At 43.1% G+C, this 22,003-nt stretch overlaps 1 protein-coding gene across 2 annotated transcripts in view; it reads left to right on the plus strand.

The window, feature by feature from the left end:
- Positions 1 to 13,437, plus strand: part of SCG5 (secretogranin V) — a 56,686-nt gene extending 43,249 nt beyond the window's left edge. Inside the window, exons 4-6 of one of the 2 annotated variants that reach the window (XM_084895493.1) lie at positions 1,650 to 1,762; positions 8,546 to 8,596; positions 12,862 to 13,437. In XM_084895493.1, the coding sequence (XP_084751619.1) occupies positions 1,650 to 1,762; positions 8,546 to 8,596; positions 12,862 to 12,957 (260 nt within the window). In that variant the 3' untranslated portion in view covers positions 12,958 to 13,437. The remainder of the gene's footprint in view (positions 1 to 1,649; positions 1,763 to 8,545; positions 8,597 to 12,861) is intronic. The other variant, XM_084895492.1, reaches the window with a different exon arrangement.
- The last annotated feature ends 8,566 nt before the right edge of the window (positions 13,438 to 22,003 follow it).

Below are 22,003 nucleotides of genomic sequence, written 5' to 3' on the forward strand. Positions count from 1 at the left end.
TCCCCCAGCCCCATGGTTTGCAAACTGCGGCTCGTGAGCCACATGCGGCTCTTTAGCCCCTTGAGTGTGGCTCTTCCACAAAATACCACGGCCTGGGTGAGTCGATTTTGAAGAAGTAACATTAGAAGAAGTTTAAGTTTAAAAAATTTGGCTCTCAAAAGAAATTTCAATTGTTGTACTGTTGCTATTTGCCTCTGTTGACTAATGAGTTTGCTTACTACTGTCCTAGCCCTACACAAAATTCACAATCTATCCCCTGTCCCCTATTTAAACCATTGTCTGTAGCAGATTACAGACAGAAAAATGAAATGACTTATTTTCAAAGCATGGTTTCTAGTAATGACAGGATATAGGTAATAGCAGCAGCAAAGAGGGATAACCTTTCTTGGGTTGGAATGGAAGACATGCTTTATTTCAAAGAGCAGTCATAGTATAAACCGTCATTTAAAGGGAGGTGGTGGGGAAGGAATTAAAACAAAGACCAAACCTAGTATATGCCAAATGCTCTGTGTACCATCATCTCTATTTCTCACAGCAGCCTGTAAGGTACGTATTTGATTACTCCCATCTCACAGATGAGTAAATGGACTTAGAGAGACTAAGTTAACTTTTCTAAGGAACTAAACCTATCTGTCACTTAATGAGCCAGGATTTGAACCCCAAGCTCTGCTCAGTCTGACTTCAAAATTTACCCCATTACCCCCATAACACACAACCACAGGTACTGTCTAGTGATTGTTGTTCTTGTGTCATGTATGTTCTCCAAGAGCTGGAAGTGTTGCTAAAGAGCTCACCCAAGGGAAAACAGAGTGAGTCATGTGGAAGGGAAGTGTATTAGTTAAGGAAATACTTGCTGTTATAAAAGATAAAGCAGATAGTGTCTTAATACAATAGGAGTTTATTCCTCACTCCTGTGAAGTCCTGCCAGAGGTGGTGAGGATGTGGTGGGGAGGGTGTGGTGGGGTGAGAGGTTCAGCAACAAGACTGTCATCTTTCATTTTTGTTTTTCCATCACCATTTATTCTACCTATACCCCTTCCATCTCCACCCACCCCTCTTCCCACCGCAGTCACCACACTGTGGTTCATGTCCATGAGTTCTTTCTCTCTTTTTCTCTTTTTTGCTCAATCCCCCCCCCCCCCCAACATCTGCCCCCCACCCGAGCTGTCTGCCTGCTCTCTATCTATGAGTCTGTGTCTATTTTGCTTGTTAGTTCAGTTTGTCCATTAAATTCTACATAGTTGCCCTGATTGCCTACATGTATAAAGCAGAACAACGATTCGGGCATGGAACAGGGAGTGGGGTTATATAGGAGGTTTGTATGGGCTAGGCCTGGAAATGCAATATATCATTTCTGCCCACGTCCCATTGGCCCAAACTCAGGTCCACAGCACCGCCCTGTTGCAAAGCACGGCTGGAAAATTGGCTGTGTGCAGAGGGGAAAGGGAAAGTGGCTTTGGTGGGCAGCCAAACAGTCTCAGCCACAGGTACGAGCATTTGGGATGAACAAATCCCAGAGGAAAAGTGACTTTGAGTGACTGATGTGAATACAGTCTGACCTTTGGGTGTCTGGTTGTTTTTAATAAATGAACTCTTTTGGAATAATGTTAAATGCCTTGGCCATTCCTCAAGCCCTTTGCTGTTTGCAGCAGATGATGGATGTCTAGAACACACCCCCGACACAGCAGAGTTCAGTCAAGAATTCCAGTTGAACCAGCACCTGTATGATCCTGAACATGACTTCCCAGGCTTGGGCAAGTGGGTAAGTCCAATCTTAGTTACTCGTGGGTTTTATACTCTGCTGCTCTGAAGGTACTGATGGCAGAGATGAGCAATATGGGTGGGGAGAGAGAAGAAAAATTGTTCAGTGGCTGATTTTTCAGAAATCTCTGGTTGAGAGGGACTTTAAGTAGTTCTAGTCTAAACCACACTCTAGGCCACAATATCCCAGCCAATCTGAAGATTTGATTGCCTGAACCCATCTTATTAGCTATAGGCAGCAGAAGCTTCCACTGCGGTCTACCCCACAGTCTGCCTCCTAATACATCCGGAAGTGTCACCAGGATTTCATGCAGCTCTGAAGGGAAATGTATGATTATTTTTTAAAAAGGATACTGAGAAAATTTGCAAATTTTATCTCTAGAGTAGAGTAATGATCTCTGCAGAACTAAGGAAAAATGATGCCAGAAGCTTAGAAACAGATGTATGTAATTCTGAGTCAAGGAAAGAAAAAAACTGCAGCCGTGAGCTTGCTGTCAATACCAGGCAAGGATCTATAATTGCCAGTTAAGGAAATTGTTTATAAGCACTTGGAAAGAGAAAGCATGACCATTTGGCACAGGTTTGCTAAAAACAAGTTTTGTCAAACTAATTGTATTCTACTTGCCAGCATTATTCACTTACTTGCCAGCTCGATGAGGGAAATGAAGTGAGTGTGGTGCACTTGGACTTCAGCAAAGTATTGGATGAGATCTTTCACGAAGTCCTATTGGGAGCAGTGGGGAGACATAGCCCAGACAAGAGGACGTCCCCGAAAGGGAGCTTGTTAAAGGGTCCACGTTAACAGGGAAAGAGATTTCATGTGGCACCCTGCATGTCCACATTTTAATAAATGTTTCTAATTAAAAAAAATATAGAAGGTGTGATCGTCAGATTCTCAAAGGATGACACCAGGTTGGAAGGGCTTGCACTGGGTGACAGTTGGGATTCAAGATGGTGAAGGCAGGCCGGAACAATGGGCCAAATGAGGTCCCAGTTGAGTGGGGATGTATCTGTGTCCCTGAGGTTGGGCCGATGGAGTCGGATGCTGAAGCCACGTGAGAAAGGTGGAAAAATACCAGGGAGTGTTAGTTCACATATCAGTCGGTAGTCAATACATCTGTGGAAGGAGTGAATAGGCAAATATTCCTAACTTCCTAAGCCCTTCTAAAGCTATCAATCCCTTCTCAGCTCATTACTGGCAGCTGACCTTGCTTCGACTTTACCAGGAATTTTGTAGTCTCAGGACTAAACACGCTCCCTTCCTTTTACACTGTTTTAGAAGAAGATGTCCTTGCTCATTAACCGTTTTCATCATCTTGCTTTAACACTGCACTGAGTTGATTCAACAGGCAACCTTCAGGTGCACACATTCCCTGTCTTAAAACAACACATCAGCAATACCTCCTAAGTTGATCTTGCTTCTTGTAATATGCATCATTTTATTTCTCTTCTTTTTCATAAGCAGTTCTGTTAGGGAGACTTGGCATGGGGAGCCACACTGAAGCCTACTAGGAGAGTTTGAATATGTTGAATTACATGGGCAAACATCTATAGGTTCTTAAATAGGAGACTGGACTCATGAAAAGCTTCTCTGAAGGAACTTATTCTGGTGGCAGAAGGGTTTAAAGCTAGGAAATAAAGGAAGTAATTCCAGCTCTGAAGCAGTGGCTGTGATCATTGTGAATTCAAGTGAAAGTCACCAACATGATGAGGCTCGAAGACATTTCTAAGGAGGCCGGGGACCTGACTAACATTGGTATGTGGCGTAAGTATAGCATGAGGAGGAAAGATGAGGTAGGTCAGGCTTATATGAAGTGGATGGTATAAACTTTCCCTCTGAGGGAATCTTAAAAAGAAAGGAGGAACTAGAGAGGGAGGTGGGAAGGAAAGAAGGGAGCAGAGAGGGAGGGAGAGAGTAGAAGATCACAGAGGATTACAAGAAATGGGAAAAAGTATTGCCAGACAGAAGCCAGGGCAGGTTTAACAAAGATTAAGTGGAAGATATTACATCTGCTTCATTCCAAGCACTGTGCTGGGTGCTCAATATGCAATAGTCATCAAGACATGGTATTGGTCTTCATAAAGCTGATAGTCTTCTGGTTGAGAAGAACTGCATGAAAATAAAATGAACACAACCTAGCATCGTCCAGACACTATGTTAAATATTTTACTGAATTATCTCATTCAGTAACATGCTCTAGTTCTGCCATGGTGGAAAGGTAGAAGATAAGGGTAGAGGAAGATCTAGGACTGAGGACTCGTGGCCAATTGTATAATACTCATTGAGGAAGTCAAAGTTGCTAAAAGAGGCGGCATTGAGGAGTAAGGTGAGAAGGTAGCCTGCATAACTGGCAGGCTGGAAAAGAAAAAGGAAGCAAGGGGGAAACTGAGAGAAGTCTGACTGAGGGCAGAGACCCCAACTGGGGAAGCGGGAGAAATGGAAACTTCTCTCTTGCCAACTTTCCTTGCCTCTTCTTAAATGGAAACTTCTCTCTTGCTCAACTTTCCTTGCTCTCTCACCAAGTACTACTCACTCTCACTCCAGTGAGAGGCCAACCACCATCCTTCATCCCCTTTGCATCCTTCTCTAAATACCAATTTGTTTTCTCAGTCATTCCTAGTCTCTACATCAGAGCTCAAGCCAACAAGTTAGTACTAAATAAAAAGGGAAGTACTATTACCGATCAGTGACCATGGAGCAATGTTTACAAATCTTTTATCAGCTATAATTATGTGTTTGTTTAAACTTAAGTTTTCTTCATTTAATTTCTCATTACCACCTAGCAGTAAATGAAAGTGTGAATTGAGTATGCCTTGCTCTGCTAAACTGGGGTTACAAGCTTCCTAGTGTATATATAGAATGATGGCCTCAAGCGTGTCGACAATCCTTCAAGTTAACAAAATAATTATCTTTTACATGAAACTGCATGCAAGACCCTGATTCCTTGTTTGCTAATACTGTTTCTCTGTTTTTGACATTAGCTGGAGCCGAGCTGGGTCTTTAGCAGCGATTCACATATAAATATCAGTGTCTGTCTTGTTTCCTGCATTTTTATCTTTGTTAATACATCAAGACACATTTATGGAATGTACATCATATGCCTTCCAGGCATGTGTTAGGTGATTGGAATACAAAGATGAATGGTAATTGTCTTTTGTAATACACAAATAGATAGTAATATTTATTGAGCACATATTATATATCAAACACTATATTAAATATTTTACTGAATTATATCATTCAAAGCTGCTCATTCCTATTACTCTCATTTTACAGATGAGAAAATACAGACTTAGGGCATTGGAATAGGCTGCCTAATACCACAGAGCTGATGATTGGCAGAGCTGGGATTTGAACCAAACTGACTCCAGGAGTTCTTTTAAAATTGGATAAGTCCCTTACCTTTTCCATGGCTCACCACTCAGAATGTGTCTTGTGCATGATCCTATCAAGTCCTATCTACTGGTTGCCTTTCAGACAGTGAGTGTACCCACAACATTGAGTAGCTATGACCAAAGGCAGGCTGCTCTAAATGCCAGTCACTCCCCTCCTTCACACATTAATCCCAAAGTGTTACTCAGGAAAAAGTTGTCTTGAAAGCAAATATTTTTCCTTTCCAAGTGCTTATCACATCTTTTCATCAGCAGCAAGGACAACTAGAGGCTCTTCCTTACACGGAAGCAGCTGATCATGGCCAGAATGTGAGCCGAGGGAGAAATGAGAGGCAAGGACCCTCTCTGCCTTTCATAATCTCAGCAATGTCTGAAGAATCGAATGTTCTTCAGTTGGTGTTCGTTGCATTTCCCATGTGATCAGACTGGAGTTATGCCTTTGTATTTTAGTGTTTTGTGCCAAGTAATACGTGACACCCATTGGTTTCAGAATTGGTGCTAACCTGGTTAAAGTAGTGTCTGCCAGCTTTCTTCAGTGTAAAATCACCAGTTTCCCTTTTGAAATTAATAATTAGCCTGTGGAAGGATACTTTGAGGTTGTGTGAATATTCTGTCTCCATTAAACTTTTAACCAACAATTGTAGTACCCATTAATGACTCTCACCAAAATCAGTGATAACTATGGTAATTTTAATGGCGATTTTCTTACTCTATTATTTTTATGCATTTATTGGTTGGCATTCAACTCTAAGCAAGAGTTTTCCTTGATTTGTTTATTTACTTAAAATTGTGTATATTTAATATCAATATTAAATATTTGATGCCCATTATTTACTTTGGTGTACAGTTAGCCAGTGCGAGTCTTTGTATGCTGGTTTTTTTTTTTTTTTTTTTTGACATGTCCCATCATTTTTTTTGTTTTTATTTTTTGAGCATTTCCTAACTTTCTGGCCCAATTAGATATTCCAGATCCATTCATCCTTGTGCTTTCCCTGCCCTAGCCCTGGAAACAGACATTCCTTCAAGAAGCCTCCCTGGTTCCATTTAGGAATGGAATTTGAAACCAACATCTGGGCAGTTATCCAAAATCTTGATGGCACCATGGAAAGCCCTCTTTATGAACTCGAACCTGCTACTCACATGGGAAGCAGGCTCACCACTTGCCCCTCCCCACCCACCAGCAAGGAATGGGTGTCAGGCAAGGGGGCTGGTTTCTTCTTAGACTTCTGCTACCCACACGACACCTCCCGGTCCTTGCCCTTGAATCCACACAAAGCAGGGCTGATCGCAGCGCCCCAGCACGTTCATGCAGAGGTGGGACAGCACCATCCTGCTAACCCTAACCCTGGTCCTTAGGGAAACACAGGGGCCATCTTTGAGAGGAAGACTTGCCAGCCTTTTGCACTTCCTTTTGAAGGAAGGCTCTCATGGCCCTGAGGAGCTCCTCCACACTGATGGGCCAGCTTATATGATGGCACCAGCTCTCAGGTCCCTGCACAGTCTCTCCTTTGCTCAGGCAGTTGAACACGAAAGTGTACATGAAGAAGCTCCTATCCTCACCCCTTTTCCCCACCCCCCTTCCCCAGCTCGGGCACAAACTCCCAGGATATTCTCTCTGCATCAGGAATTGTTACATCCCAGAAAGGCAACACTGGTCAACAGCCTTACAGCGATATTACTCATTCCGCCAGTAAATGACTATGTTCCACCTTCCTCCATATATACATTTGTTATATGTATATGTATATGTATATATGTATGTGTATGTATATGTATATTTTAAGTTGAGGTGACATTGGTTTATAACATGATATAAGTTTCAGGTGTATGACATTATAATAATATTGTATACACTATAGTGTGCTCACTACCAAGAGTCTAATTTGCATCCATCACCATACATTTTACCCCCTGACCCCTTTTACCTGTTTGCCCTCCCTCCACCCCCTGCTTTCTCTCTGGTCACCACCAATGAGCTGTTTGCCTCTATGAGTTTGCTTATGATTTGTTGATTTTTTTTCTTCATATTCCACATATGTGTGAAATTATATGGTATTAGTCTTTCTTTGCCTGATTTATTTCCTTCAGCACAATCCCCTCTAGGTCCATCCATGCTGTTGCAAACGGCAAGACTGCATCTGAGATTAACTCCTCAGTCCCCAAGGGAGCGTGAGATGGAGGCCATGGCCAGGATGGCCTTTGGCAGCGAGGGGTCCCTCCTTCCCTGGTGCGGCCTCCCTGCATAGTTGAGGTTGGGCAAGAAATACGCATTGTAAATTGCGGATGAGGTAGATTTTAATGAACATGAAAATTACAAAGCTCATTCTTGGCATGTGTCACTTTCATTTCCAAATCCGCCATAAAAAAATTCTTTCTATCCAGACAGTTCAGAGGATACAAGTGCTGTATAAACTTGTTCCTTACCAAAACTCTGTCATCTCCTTTAAAAAAAAAAAATCAATATCGGTATTTTATTTAGAGTAGGATGAATCACCTTTTTTATACTTTAGTTCCCTTCTGATTTAAAAAAAAAAACCACACACACACAAAAAAAACACAACAACCCACAAGTAAACCCCCCAGCTTCCCTCCTCCCCTTGTGCCTCCAGGTTAAGTGTCTGTCTTTTGTGATCCCGACAGAAGGGAAATCTGCTGAGCACGTGTCCGATATTCTAGAGCTCATTTCAGCCCCTGTGTGTTTGAAATACAGCAATATGTGGAAACACTTATACAAACTGTGGTAACGGATCCCGCTCCCCTCCCTCGCGCCTCCCCCCCCCCCCCCCGCAACATAACTTTCCTTCTGCCAAGAAGTTTTTTTGGCAGTTTTTAAAAGGCTCACTCTATTAAAATTGTTATAGACCAAATGGTTTTCCGATCGTCTTGACTGGGTGCGCAGACTGAAGCCACGGGAAGGAAGGCTGCCGAAGTCAGAGTTCCATTTATTTACCTAGGATTGTTATCCGTGGGCGGGCACCGCTCTAGAGAACAGTTTATGTGTACAGCTCATAAAAAGGGAGTTAGGCCCCAAAGGAAAGTGACACAACATTGTTTGTTTTGAACAAAGGCTGTTCACAGCGAGGAGATGGGTTTCCAACACTCTTGGGTGTCAGAGTGCCGTATTTTCCCCGTTTATGGGATGTTGATGACAGGGAGGTGCCTCGGGGCGTTGCAGAGACCTTTATCCAGAGCCACACAACCACCAGCGTCCCCCTCATGGTCTAGCTTTCTGATGCGACATTCCTTTCATTTGTTTTTTTTTGTTTTTTCATCTAGTTTTGTTTCCAAAAGATGATATGCAAATATCCAGAGGACACACCAAGTATTGCTTCTCAAACAGAGGCTCACCAAATCTGACCCATGTATTTGTTGTCTCTTCTTCCCACTCTAGAACAAGATCCTCTTTGAGAAGATGAAGGCAGGACAGAGACGAAAGCGGAGGGTAATGCACAGAGGGCTGGTGGTGGCTGGGATGGCCGGAGCTCTCTGAGTGGGGCATTGGGTGTCAGAGTGCTGTATTTTCCCGATTATGGGATGTTGATGACAGGGAGGCGCCTCCGGGCATTGCAGAGACCTTTATCCAGAGATGCACAACCAAGCTGTAACTTTCAGTTGTTGGGATGGAGCAGTCCTGGGAGGGCAGAGCAGTGGTCCCTGTGACCAGGCCACACCCACAAAGCCCGTCTTGGTTTCTGGGGTGACTTTCTCAAGCATTCGTACATGGCTTTTAGTGCACAGCCCTGTTTTGTGGTGATTCTATCACCTCCATTATTGACAGGCAACTTGTATTGCATCTCTTGCCTGGGTGTACGTGAGGATGTGTCTTTCCTCAGAGGGTCTGTAGGCCACTGGGAGATGGTTCACATACCTGCATCAATTTCATAAGCACACCAGACAGGGACAAGGAAGTGATGAAAGGCATGCTCCAGCAGCAATGCTGAAGGAATGTGGGGACAAAAGGGGGGAAGAACAAATCTCATTCTTCCTATATACCTTTTCTCTTGGCCTATCTAGATTGATGTAAACACCACCCAGATTGATTATATTGGTTTTCTGACCTCTGATTCTACCAACCACCCAGGCCTGCCAGGGTGGGACTTTGCGCCATACCGAGCCACTGCGGTGTTGCCTTGTGTAAAGTGGTTGAATTTGCTTTGGGCTTCTCACGCATTTGATGGCACCGTGATTTAATCAGTGATCATTGTCCACTCAGCTAATCCACTGGAACCTTCCTACACAGAAATGCCCAGCCACCTGCCACCATTCTCTGATCAGCAGGAGAAAAAGTTAAAATCCTAGTATTAAACATAGCAAAGTGCTACCAGAGAGTAACCAACTTTATTAAAATACACAAAGCAAACCATGCACCCAAGGCCACTGGCTGATTATTTAGAATAGTAAGTGCTGGGGTTCTGGTGGAATTTGGGACTCTGGACAGTGGTCATGACGGCTATGCTGAGTGAGAGTTTTGCCGAGTCCAGGCAGAGTGCTTAGGGGGTGGGAAAATGGGGTTCTTAACTCAGCATTCATTCTCAGGACCCTGCAACAGAGATTTCCAAACTCTATGCCATCTGACAAAGCACAGAAATCCCATGGCCAATTTTCTATGCTAGATTCAGTTTTGATGTCTGGAAACAGATCTTTGGGAGAGTGAAGAGTTGTTACGGGTTTTTCTCAGATAATTACAGTGTCCAGTGGCAGATGGTGGCAGGAAGGGTCTGAAGGGTGTTATGTGTGCTTGAGAGATCCTCAAGAAATTCTATTCCAGCTCAGAAAACACATAATTTACCAGCAAAATAGCTTGAATATCTCTCCATGGCACAGCAAGGACATTTCTAAATAAGACGAATCATGGGCCCAAATTCTGCCCTGACTTGAATAATGACTGTGGGTCACGATTTAGGTTCAGCGATGAGACCAGGATTATCAAAATCAGAATTCTGGCTAGGACACGTATTATAAAGGTTTTGTTTTGGCCTCAACTTCCTCCTCGTAGGAAAGGCTTAGAATTTGTGAAAATATGGGTTACTGTGACCCAGAGGTATCAAGTTCTTTCTATTCTCAGGCATCTATAAAGACCCAAGCTCATGCCATAAACCCTAAACCTCTCAGGACTGTTGGAAAATAGAACTTGCCTCCCCTGTCATCATGCCTCAGATGGTGTTCCCATCTTGACTGAAGACTTTACCACCTCAAGTGCATGAATCCATAGAATTTAGGGGTTTCCTTTTGGGAAAAACTAAGTCTTTCTCCAATGAAGCTCAGTATTTGCTGTGGGTTTCCAGAGGACAGGAAAGTAGGGATTCAATCCCAATGGTTCTCAATTGTGTAACTGAATAATGCTCACTTTGTATCCTGCCTGGTCTTCCACCAAAGCTGAAGATAAAGCCATAAGTGTCTTAAGTTCTCCAGAGGATAATTAAAACGAAGCGTCATTATTATTATTATTATTATTACTCTTAAGTTTAGGATTCAATGCTTATAGTTAAGCATTCATCAGCAAAGTTCAACTGATTGCTCCTTTTACTTCTTCATTAACTTACTCCCCCTTCCCTCCAATCTTTGCCATGTTCTGGGTCTGGTCTGAAGGACTATCTCCCATAAAACTCCCTCCCCGAGAGGATTCTCCCCAAAGTTACAATGGAGCCCCAGGTGGTTTTATGAAAGGTTCCATATTTGCTAATTTTCAATTGAATTCCTACTTGCTTCATGAATAAAGGGTTAATTCACCTTTAAATAATTTAGCAAAATTTTAAACTCTGAAGATGTATCCCATCTAGTAAAGAGGGGATATGCTAAATGACTCCCCCGTCCTCAAAGATGGCAGCATCCACAGCCAATAAGGAGGGTATATGCTACTTGATTGCCCCACCCTCAAAGATGGAGGCGCCCACAGCCACAAGATGGTGGTGCCCAGTGCCCTTAGCCCCGCTGGAGTGGCAGGCATGCAGCAAGGCCAGGCCCACTCTCAGGTGGGCCCGGCTGCTCTGTACGCCTGCTTCTAGAGTTCCTCAGCCCCCCAGCTGCCCAGAGCCAGCCCAAGGTGCAGGCAAGCCTCGGATGGCAGCTGCCTAGCCACTTAGGGCCACCCAAGGCTCAGGTAACCAGGACCGACTGAGGCTTGTGTTGCTGGCAGTGGCAGCAGCAGAGATGTGATGGGGCATCGCCTTCCCCTGATCACCAGGTCACCTCCTGCCCCTTTGGGCATCCGGACTGTGAAAGGGAGCAGGCCGGGCTAAGGGATGCCCCCCTCCAGTGCATGAGTTTTCATGCACCAGTCCTCTAGTCTTGTTAATATTTGAAGTTTACTATTTGTTTTATTTACTAATAAAGAGCTATCAACCTTGTATTCCACTGTTGATTAAACACATAAACCTACTATCCTTTTTTAAGGTAATAGAATTTTCAGAATAAATATTATTACTAAAAATCACTCAAGAGATTTATGATACGAATATGCTTTTTCAGTTCACATTTGCTCCACCTACCAAAGATCCTGATATAATTCCTTGGGATAGGCTAACCCATTCTAGTCGACAATCTTCTTGTTATAGAAAAGATGTCATTTTAAATATTTTAAAGATGCCTTCCTAGCATCTTTTGTGACATGTCACTTTTCAGATCTCTGAGGACATTACATATTTTTAAATTATCAGCTGGTTTTTGATGCATTTTTTCAGGGTGAGTGGGACTTGCATGCTTCATTACCTATTGGAATATGGAAGGACATTTACAAATACTAAGCTCAGTCCCAGTCTTTCTCTTTGGAGAATGTCTGCTCACCTTTCAAAAGTCACAGCTAACTTGTGAGCTCTGCCCATTCATCCCTAGGGACTTTGTATGCATTGGGATTGCAGATCATTAGCAACTACAGCTTCTTTCCTGTATTTTTGTTCAGTTATTGGAAGGTGACTTGAATAACCAATATTTTAAAACTTTTAAAAAATTTTTCTACTTACTAAAAGCTATGTTGTAAAGCTGCAATTACTAATTCAAATCCAAACCTCAAAAAAATATGTATTAGAGAAGGAATGGAAAAACCTTGACTCATTCAGAATACCAACAGATAAAAGAGATTTCAGACCATGGAGTCTTGAGTCAAAAATAATGGAGCCTTCCGCATGACTTCCTCCTTTTTTTCTTCAGCTTTTCCATTTGACTGAGGGAAGGAGAAAATGATTACAGAGTCCCTGCTGGATCCTCTTTAGGAGAATGCTGGTATGGAAGAGTCAACATTATAGGATGACCTGTTACTAGTCTGCAAATTGAATTTTACCTTGGCCCTGCTTGGTGATCTTTAGAACCTTCGTCTTGTAAAATAACTTAATGCATTTCAGATTCTCTCTCCCCCTATTAAGGCCATAGAATAACAATTCTCTTTCACAATGGGCTTGTGTATCTAAGTTAATAGTGAGAGCCTATTCGCTGGTTAATTCCAAATCTTTGTGCCAAGAAAAGGAGGGGGGCCTAATGCATCCAATAAGAGCTTTATAGCTGTGTGAAAGACACAATTAGACACATCTGTCAGACAGTGTTTCTCCTCCCACTGAGATGTTGGTTAGTTCACTGGAGTAATTGTTTGTTACCTTATCGTTAACCCAATAGACCAGAGATGCTCTCATTCACCTATTTTGTGAGGTGTCTGTATCGATGTTCAGGTATAATATCAAGCCATATATATATATTTTTTCTTTTGTTTTTTTTCAGAGTGTCAACCCATATCTACAAGGACAGAGACTGGACAACGTTGTTGCAAAGAAGTCGGTCCCCCATTTTTCAGAGGAGGATAAGGACCCAGAGTAAAGTGAAGATGCTGGGTGGACACCCACACCAGCCATCCGACCTTGGTATTGCTTATGTGCACATGTTATTAGAGCCCCTGTGAATGGCGAAATGCTTATAATTTAGTCCAGTGTGGATGAAAAGCAGCTTTACCTTGCTATTGCATTGTCCTTCACTGATAGCTCCGCTTTCTGCTAAGTTCAAATACAAGCTTTTTTTTTTTTTTTTAAGTGAGAATTTGAAATGAGCATTAAAATGCAAGTGTGTATGTCAATAACAATGGATAGCAGGACTGTGAATGGAATGTCAGATTTCTTGCCCTTTGGAATGGTGCTTTGGCTACATTGTTTGGGCTAAGTCTGTAAAAGGCTGGCATTTGGTTTTGATGATGTCGCTCACCCAGCTCGTGGGCATTGTCACACCAATAAAGAAGGTTGTACTCGGAGGAGGGCCAGGCACATCTCACTTGTCTGCATCTTAATAAATGTGTGTTGTGTGCAAGCATTGGCATAAGACTTCTTTTTTTTAATTTAAAGCATTATAAAAACAATGTCTTTGCTTACTAGGACAAACTAAACTCACGAAAATGAATTTTTCCGATCTTAACAATAATACTGAGAAGCAAATGGGGTTGCACTATTATCCCCATTTTACAGATGGTGGGACTGAGACTCAGAGTTTCCACGGAAAGCTGAAAGTGGCACAGTCAGTATCTAATGATTAAGATCTTCTGATTTTGACTTATTTTGTTTATTACATAAATAATGGGTTTTTGTCATGTGCCCGGCACAGGGCTGGGCTCTAGGGGTGCATCAGCAACCCAGTCTGACACTGCTGAGACCCTCGGGCAGCCTATCATACCATCTTGGTCTTGATTGTCTCCAGGGGCACTGAGTACGCTGGCCAGCTCCCCTCTGGTGCTGGAGCCTGTGCAGCCTGATTGTGAAGATGTGTGCGCTTTCCTTCCAGCCGAGCTCTCCCAGGTCCGAAAAGCAATTCAGTGGATGGCTGGCAGGGATCAGTTCACTGGAGAGATGGTTTCTGTGCCTTTTACAGCTCCTCTCTCTAATGCAGACATCCATTTCAGGCTTTGGTAGCATTGGCCTCAATTTCCTTGTCTATAAAAGGGAGGAAGAACTCACCAAGAAAGATCATCCTTGATTTAATTTTAATAAGTGCACATTTATGTCAGGGCCTTGGCTAATAGAAATAGCTTGACAGTATTTAGTTAACATGTGAGTCTGTTATTGGGGCTTATAAAAAATCAAGAAAGGGCTGAAACCAGTTTGGCTCAGTGGATAGAGCATCGGCCTGTGGACTGAAAGATCCCAGGGTTGATTCTGGTCAAGGGCATGTACCTTGGTTGCGGGCACATCCCCAGTAGGGGGTGTGCAGGAGGCAGATGATCGATGTTTCTCTCTCATTGATGTTTCTAGTTTTCTATCCCTCTCTCTTCCTCTCTGTAAGAAATCAATAAAATATATTTTTTAAAAATCAAGGAAGGTATTGGCAGCTTTTTCATAGTAGGAGGCATTTTCCCAGGAGTTTCTGCATGCAGTGTCTCCCCCGCCCACAGCTTGGTGTCAGAAGCACCCTTGCCACCTGCTTCCAAAGACAGTTCCCGCTCCTTTACTGGAGATGTGGGGGTTGCGAGGGTCTACCCTATGTGTTCTGGGTTTTGTAGGCATTTCAGTTACATCTCATGCCAGTTCCAGCTCTCAGGAAAACCAAAGATATCTCTTTCTCTAAGATTAGACAGAAGGAAGGACAATGGCTAAAGAACGATATGTTGTGACCATGAGGAAAAGGGTGAAGGTGAAGCAGGAGGAGGTGAGGTTGCTGTGTTTGTGTGTGTCCTGTTTGCTTTCAGACGTGCTCCTGCCCTCCCCCGGTCTCTGAACAGCAGAATGGGCTTCCCAGGCTCCCATATCAGCGGACTCCTGGCTGGGCTCAGTGTGAGGTCACAGAGGGCAGAGTGGAAGGTGAGCGAATGGGAGAAAGCAAGGTAATTCCCAGGAGCTGCATCTTTAAGGCTCCTGTCTATCAGGTGAGCCTGACACCAGGCTGCAGTCACGCTGCCTCCTCCCTGGTCCCTACAGCTCAAGGAAGCCGTGTCTCTTGCCATATTATCCCTCTCTGTGTTATTTCACTAGCCCCTATAGCCTCCTTCGTCACACGTGCAACCAATGTTTTATATTAAATTCCTTCTGTTTGAAATTTTCTGTACCTGCCACAGGCTCACAGGTGATCTTAAGGTGTCCCTGCTTTGGCACAGGTGCGTGAGGGCTCAGAAAGCCCACACCCACGTTTCTGAGGAGGCAGATGGAATGGGAAATGAAGATGATGGGGGCCTAGGATGTGGGGTGGGGTTGGATTGGATTCTGTAGCAGCTCTGGTTCAGAGCCTGGTTAATTCCACATCTGTGGAAGCTCCCATTTCTAGACTCTATCTCATCACTGCAAAAATAAAGCAAGGGAACACAAAATAGGTCCTGCCCTTCCTCTGACACCCACTAGTATGAACTGCATCCTGCTTAGCTAAACCTCACCTGGAGCCCTTTTCCAGTGACAGTGCTGAGAGTCAGTGAAAATCTGCTTAAGGGGAAAAGATTACCCATTGGAGCATAGAACCACAAGGGGCTCCTGGGCTCCTCACTGCTGTGCAATCAACATGAACTCGCCATGAATTTTTACGTTTTCAATCATTATTCAAGCACAAACCTGGCATGTGGTCCAGAATCTTCTTACTTAGGGGCCCTGTAAACAATTATCAAAGGCCCCCAGGGAACTTCATCAGTCTGAATTGGGGGGTAGGGTGGGCTGGGACCACTGGGGCCTGGGCAGCCACCTTCGGCATTCCTTGCTACCACACAGTCTTGTCAATGAAGCTATTTCTTGTCTAATGCCTGGACACTTACCTAGTGGGGGCCAGACTGAGGCTCCAAAACAGCTGACATGGGCTCCAGAATTGGGCTATGAAGTTAAAACTTGCTTACTTCCCAGTTAGAGCTGCTTTCTAGAGTATAGCCCAGCCCCAGGTCCTGTGGAACTGCTCCAACACGTCCCTCCTCTCCTCTCCCCTGCCCTCCAAGGACCACTCAGAAACAGACCAGCTCTAGTTAGGCCTTTTGGGAGGACACTAGGACCTTCCCATGCTGTACTTGGATCATCAAGAATAACCATTGGCCCTTTTGCCAGGAACAGTACTCATTTTTGTCTCCACTCCAGATGGTCTTCCACTCTCCCCTCCACACAGAAGAGGTGGCAGTTGAAGTAGCCCTTTCACTGGCACCCAGTTAAACCTCTGCAGAGGGCATTTGTGCACCTACAATTAGGAGGATAGTGAATATTCTCTCTAAGGTTCTGTGGTGCACTCACAAAGTGAGTCAGGACTGAGCCAGGTGGGGAGACAAATGATTTATGAGTCCTAGGAGCCCACAGTGCAGAGAGGCTGACAGGGAGGCAGGAGTCACGGCAGAATCTGGGCAGGTGTAGTGAGGACTCAGCAGCTAACCCAGGGTGGGTGGGTCAGGAAAGGAAGCCAGAAGGTCACACCAAGCTGAGGCTTAAAAAGTATGTTCATACTCAGGAGGGAGAATGCCCAGTCTGGTGATGGTTTTAACAAGAGGGTAACACGTATTGGAAAACTAAGAGGCAGAAACCGTGTCAAGAAGAGCCAGGGCCGAGTGGGCCACATGAAAGTGTGTGGATTTTATCCTGAAGGCTGGGAAATCCCAAGAGGATTTCATGTAGGAAGGACCATTATCAAGTTCATATTTTAGACAGGTCACTGGTGACAGTGTGCAGACCAGGCCAAAGGCTATTCAAGTTCATAATCTAAAGGAGAAAGAATAGAAAGAGGAGCCCTAGCCAGTTTGGCTCAGTGGATAGAGTGTCAGCCTGGGGACTGACGGGTTCTAGGTTTGATTCCAGTCAAGGGCACGTGTCTAGGTTATGGGCTCAATCCTCGATAGGGGATCCTATTGAACAGGAGGCAGCTGATCAATGATTCTCTCACATCATTGATGTTTCTATCTCTCTCTCTCCTTCTCCCTTCCTCTCTAAAATCATTACAAGTAAAATAAAATAACAGGAATAATAATTCTATGCAAAAAAAAAAAAAAAAAAAGAATAAGAGGAGGTGAAATGAGAAATGCAGACATTTCAGTGCACACAGACATTCCAGGTCCTGTGAGTCCCGAGAGCTACTTGTAGAGCCAGGTGGTCTCAGTGCTGGGTGCATGGACAATCTCCAGCTCATTATGTTGGAGTATTTAAGGTTATTTCCAGGAGAAAAGGAACTCCAACATACTGGGTAGATATTCTTCCCAGCAACTGTCACCTAGCAATGCAGTTCAGTCAGAGGTCACTCTTTTCCCCAAATTAGCTATCCCTGATTCTCTTATCACCCTCTTCTGTGTTCCTGTGGGACCTCATATACACTTCCGTACAGTCCCTAGAACAGGGCATAATAGTAAGAGTTACTATGTGTATAAAACAGGTTCTATAGACCTGTCCATTTAATCCTCCTCCCTACTAGATAAAGCCACCGAGGCTGAGAGGTTATGTGATTTAACCAAGACTCCACAACTAGTAAGTGGCAGAATTGGGACTTGAACTTAACTCTCTTGATAACCCTATACCCGAAGCTTACTCACTTATGTGTCTCCCTGGCTCTACTGGGTTGTATGCTACTTCAGGCCATGGACTGTGTCTCATTTCTCTTTTTATCCTGGTACCTTGCCTAGGGTCTGACAAAGGCAATTAACTGCTTGCTGAATGAATGAACATTATGGAACGTTTTAAGAGTCCAGGAAAGACTCATCATCTTAGACCATGTGTGAAGAAGAAAGGGTGGTATTATTTCTTATGTCGGTAGGGTTCACAGTTTGACTTGAAGTTGTGTGTATGATACCCAGGTCCTTTTAAAACTAGCCAATAAAACTCTCTTCCTCCTGTTTTCCCTGAGGCACTGCCTAACCGATGGCAGTTCAGGAAGCGTCAAGGAACAGAGTTCCAGCCAAATTCTTCAATTTGCTGCACCCTAAGGATGGCACCACATGACCTATTCATTAGAGAAATAGACTAGCCACTCAGTGGTTCTACTTACCCTGAGGGCAGATCAGTGGGAAGACTCCTCATTGGGTTAGGCCACGGGCTTTCATCTGCCAGTGCTCCTCTGACCATGGACTATCCAGTTGGTATGTGGGTGGCACACGGCATATGCCAGGCTTTAGCTATATCAAGTGCTATGGCAACAGCCTGGGAATTAGAACAGAGAGACCTTGGCAAACATAGGCCAATCAATGGGAAGCTTGCTCAAGCTCATTATTCATGAGATTCATCAAAAGGCAGATCTATGTAAAGAAGCTAACATCTTGAAAAGGTAACATTCCCTGAAGCCTCCTGGGGACTGGCTTTTACCAGCAGCCTGAACACAGCAGTATTCTGGTACTTGCTCTCCACAACCTGCCTCTAAAGGAAAAAGAGACTCTACCAAGGCTTTGTAACTTTCAGGCTGTTCTCCCCAGTTTGGTGACTTCATTGTAGATGAATCAGAAACATATGGATCAAATTTCCTCCTACATACACATGGGTTTGGCAATTAAAAGAAAATGTGTGCAGATTTGGTGGCCACCAGCACTGTGAGAAGGCAGGGGCTACTAAAATTATCGTAACTACTTAGTGGGGGAAAAATTATTTATTTATTTTTTTTGGTTAAAAGTACCCAAGGATATTTTCCCATTGATTTTTAGAGAGAGTGGAGGGGGAGAGACACACGAGAGGAACATGGCTGTGAGAGTAACACATCAATTGATTGCCTTCAGCACGAGCCCAAAGTCCAGGAACCAACCTGCAACCAAGGTACGTGCCCTTCATCGGAATCAAACCCAGACCATTTCAGCCTAAGGGCTGATGCTTTATCCACTAACCAAACAGGCTAGGGTTAGTGAAAAAAATTTGATTGCTAATGGCCACAGAAGAAACCATGGAGAAAACTAGCAAGAGAATCATGGATGTTACACCTTGGCTCCTGGAGTCTGTAAGCAAAAGCAAGGCATTTGCAAAGATTCGAAAAGAAATGTGTCCTTGAATTTGGGTTTATGATTTGTGAAGAAAGACTCCTTTAGAAAAGAGCTGCTGGAGGATGGGATGAGACAGACTCAAAAGGCCATCCTCATAGACTGAATGTTCTATTGTTTGAGTAAATTAATTTCACCAAACAATAAACTATTTCTCTTAACATACTGGTAAACCAAAAATATATTCACAGGAAACAGAAAACTATTTGTGCTTGCTTTGTAAAATATATTTGTTATTGCAGACACAATTAAAGTCATGCAGAGTGAGAAACATTTTAATAAAACCAATTTGAAAGCTATTGTGTCTCACCCCCAAGTAGGCCAACATATGAATTTTCATCTGCTGGAGTCACTTTCCTTGCTAGGACTCATCACAATATTATTCATTTTTTATTTCAGTAATAATTTATCACAGAACTATTTTAGGTGCCAAAGTCTGAGCCATGCCCTGGGAGTCTTATACAAAGATGCACAAGACACAGACTTCCCTCATGTCGTTTATAGCAAAATAAATGAATTTTAAGCAATTTGTGCACAATTATTACATATTTGATCCTATACCATCACAGTTCAACAGAGACCATTTAGGCACAGAAACTTTCTAATTAGATTTCCATTTGACCTTGAGTGTGCTACTTACAAGCTATGGGACCAAGTTATTTCATTTCACTGAATTTTAATTCTTTCACTTGCCAAATGAGAAAGATAATATCTACTTCATCTAATTGGTGTGAGAATAAATTTCTTGCAATACTGCATTTGTATTAAACCTTTGATGCCGAAGTCAGAATTAGACAGTTTACAGTGCAAGAAACAAGTTCTTTGCTCTGGATATTTTTAGATGAAAATGATATAATACAAGGAGTTGGGTGCTCATTAAATTATTTGAAGATGTGGAGGAGCAGGAGGTGGGGACCCATGGCTAGACTTACCCAGTTCATAGCTGGGATCCAGAGGTCAGGAGGTGGGTGCCACTGCTACCACCACACAGCTAGGACTGATGCAAAGCCATCATTTGACACAGAAATGCTAAGTGCCTGCAGCTACTGCCTTTCATAGGCAAAACTGCAGCAGAAAAAAAATCTCTTTTCTCTTCCACCTTCAGAATCTTGTGGGAGTGCACTGTTTGATGTTCTATTTTGTTTCCAGTATCCTAGTTTCCAGTTTCCAGAGAGTCATCTAATTTAATTTTTAGCTTTCCAGCCTCTTCAATACAAGAAGGCGCACAGAGAGTGATGGGAATAGATAATGTATGCCAGTTGACCATATCCAATATTTAAAGTATTTACCACGGTGTTAAGATATGATAAGATCTTCAATGTTAACTATCTTTTCTCCCCCCTGCAGTTCAACTTATTTACTTTTACAATTTATAATTCATGCCAAAGTCTTCTTTGTTGGTATAACAGCTTTATTATTTCAAATCAAGACAACACATGTTCTAGCCCATCATGATGGTGCAACATTTAGCTCTTCTTTGTAGCTGGAGCTCAGTAATTTGTTTCATTCCATTCCAATGATTCTTCAGACCATGTCATGGACTCTAGTCCCTCCTGGGTGGTCATAAATAATTTCAAAGTCTTACTTTCTCATCAACAGGGTAACAAGAGGGATGTTCTCATATTCAGCATACTCATTGTTGTTGATCTTACTGCTGGTGGGCCAGACAAGTCCGGGATACAAAGAGCTCACTGACAACCAGGTTGCCCTGCATGCCTCACGATAAACCTTTCTTTAGAACTCTAACTTCTTCACATATCCATTCTGCCTCACCTGCTCATCTTCAAACTCACAGTTGTCTGAATTGTCAGGAAGCACAATGTTTAAGATAACATTTTTGTTCAAATACACCGTCTTTCAATTTAAGAATACGCTCCTCATTTGATTTAACTTCCAGTTCCTAGACTTTTTCCTTGATACCTTTGTTGTGTGGTCTGGTGATGACTCTTCATTTACTAAGGGTATTTGCTCAGGAGACTTCTCTAGCTCTGGATCATACCACCAGCTCACATCATACTGGATGGCTTCATTGACTTCATTAGACTGAGCCAACCAGGTAGCAGAAGAAACATGCCCTTGGAGAGAGCTGTCTTTCTCTCCCACTTCTTTCTCATACACTTTCTCTGGGGAGAATCTTCAACCGAGCACATCTTTACTTTCACGTGAATCCTGTGAAATCCATTGTGTTGCTCCTGCTGAAGTTCAGTTTGAGTCCTCTTGGTTCTCATTTTTTCCCCATAGCCGCGGTAGTGATGGAATTTTGCTGGATTATAACACAGAGGGAATTTAGGACTTCAGTTAGGTGTAGTGGGCAAAGGGAGTGGAGTATGAGGGAGCTTGAATATTCATTGGGCACAACTGAACATAGAAATATAGAAATATAGATTTCTATTTCTGAATGCTGCCTCAGGAATGGAGAATGGATTATAGGCAGAATTTTGATACCAGAAACTTGGGTAAAGCTGCTGGGCCATGTCATCCATGTAATAAAAGGGCCTGTTTTTTTTTTTTGTTTGTTTGTTTGTTTTTTGCTTTTTTTTTTTTTTTTAGAATGTGAGTTTTCTTCTGAAGAGTTCATCTTCTAGGCTGCTCTCATTTAAGTCTGTGACTGGGAGGGTTTATGGCGGCATGCCGACCTGACCTCCTTCTGGCCATCCCTCTACAACCTGGTGTGCCTATGGTCAACTGTCATTATTAATAGATATGCTCTTTAAGCCAACATTCATAAACAATTATTCTTAGAAGTGCAAGGAGTCCACATCATATTTTCCTCCTCCATTTTGTCGAAAAATGTGATTGTGGAATTGATATTTTCAATATAGAAGTAGCCAAAGCACCGGTAAGGTGAATGCTCTGGCGAGGGTAAAAGTAGAGCTCAATGTTCTGATCTCAGTTTAGCCATTCACTCACTATTTTATAATAGCTCCAAAAAAGAGAGTGGGATTGTAGACTTTTTTTTTTTAAACAAACTTCCTGTTTGACAAT

Source organism: Pipistrellus hanaki (assembly GCF_964339955.1).
Source record: "Pipistrellus hanaki genome assembly, chromosome: 1".
Classification (NCBI taxonomy): Eukaryota; Metazoa; Chordata; class Mammalia; order Chiroptera; family Vespertilionidae; genus Pipistrellus; species Pipistrellus hanaki.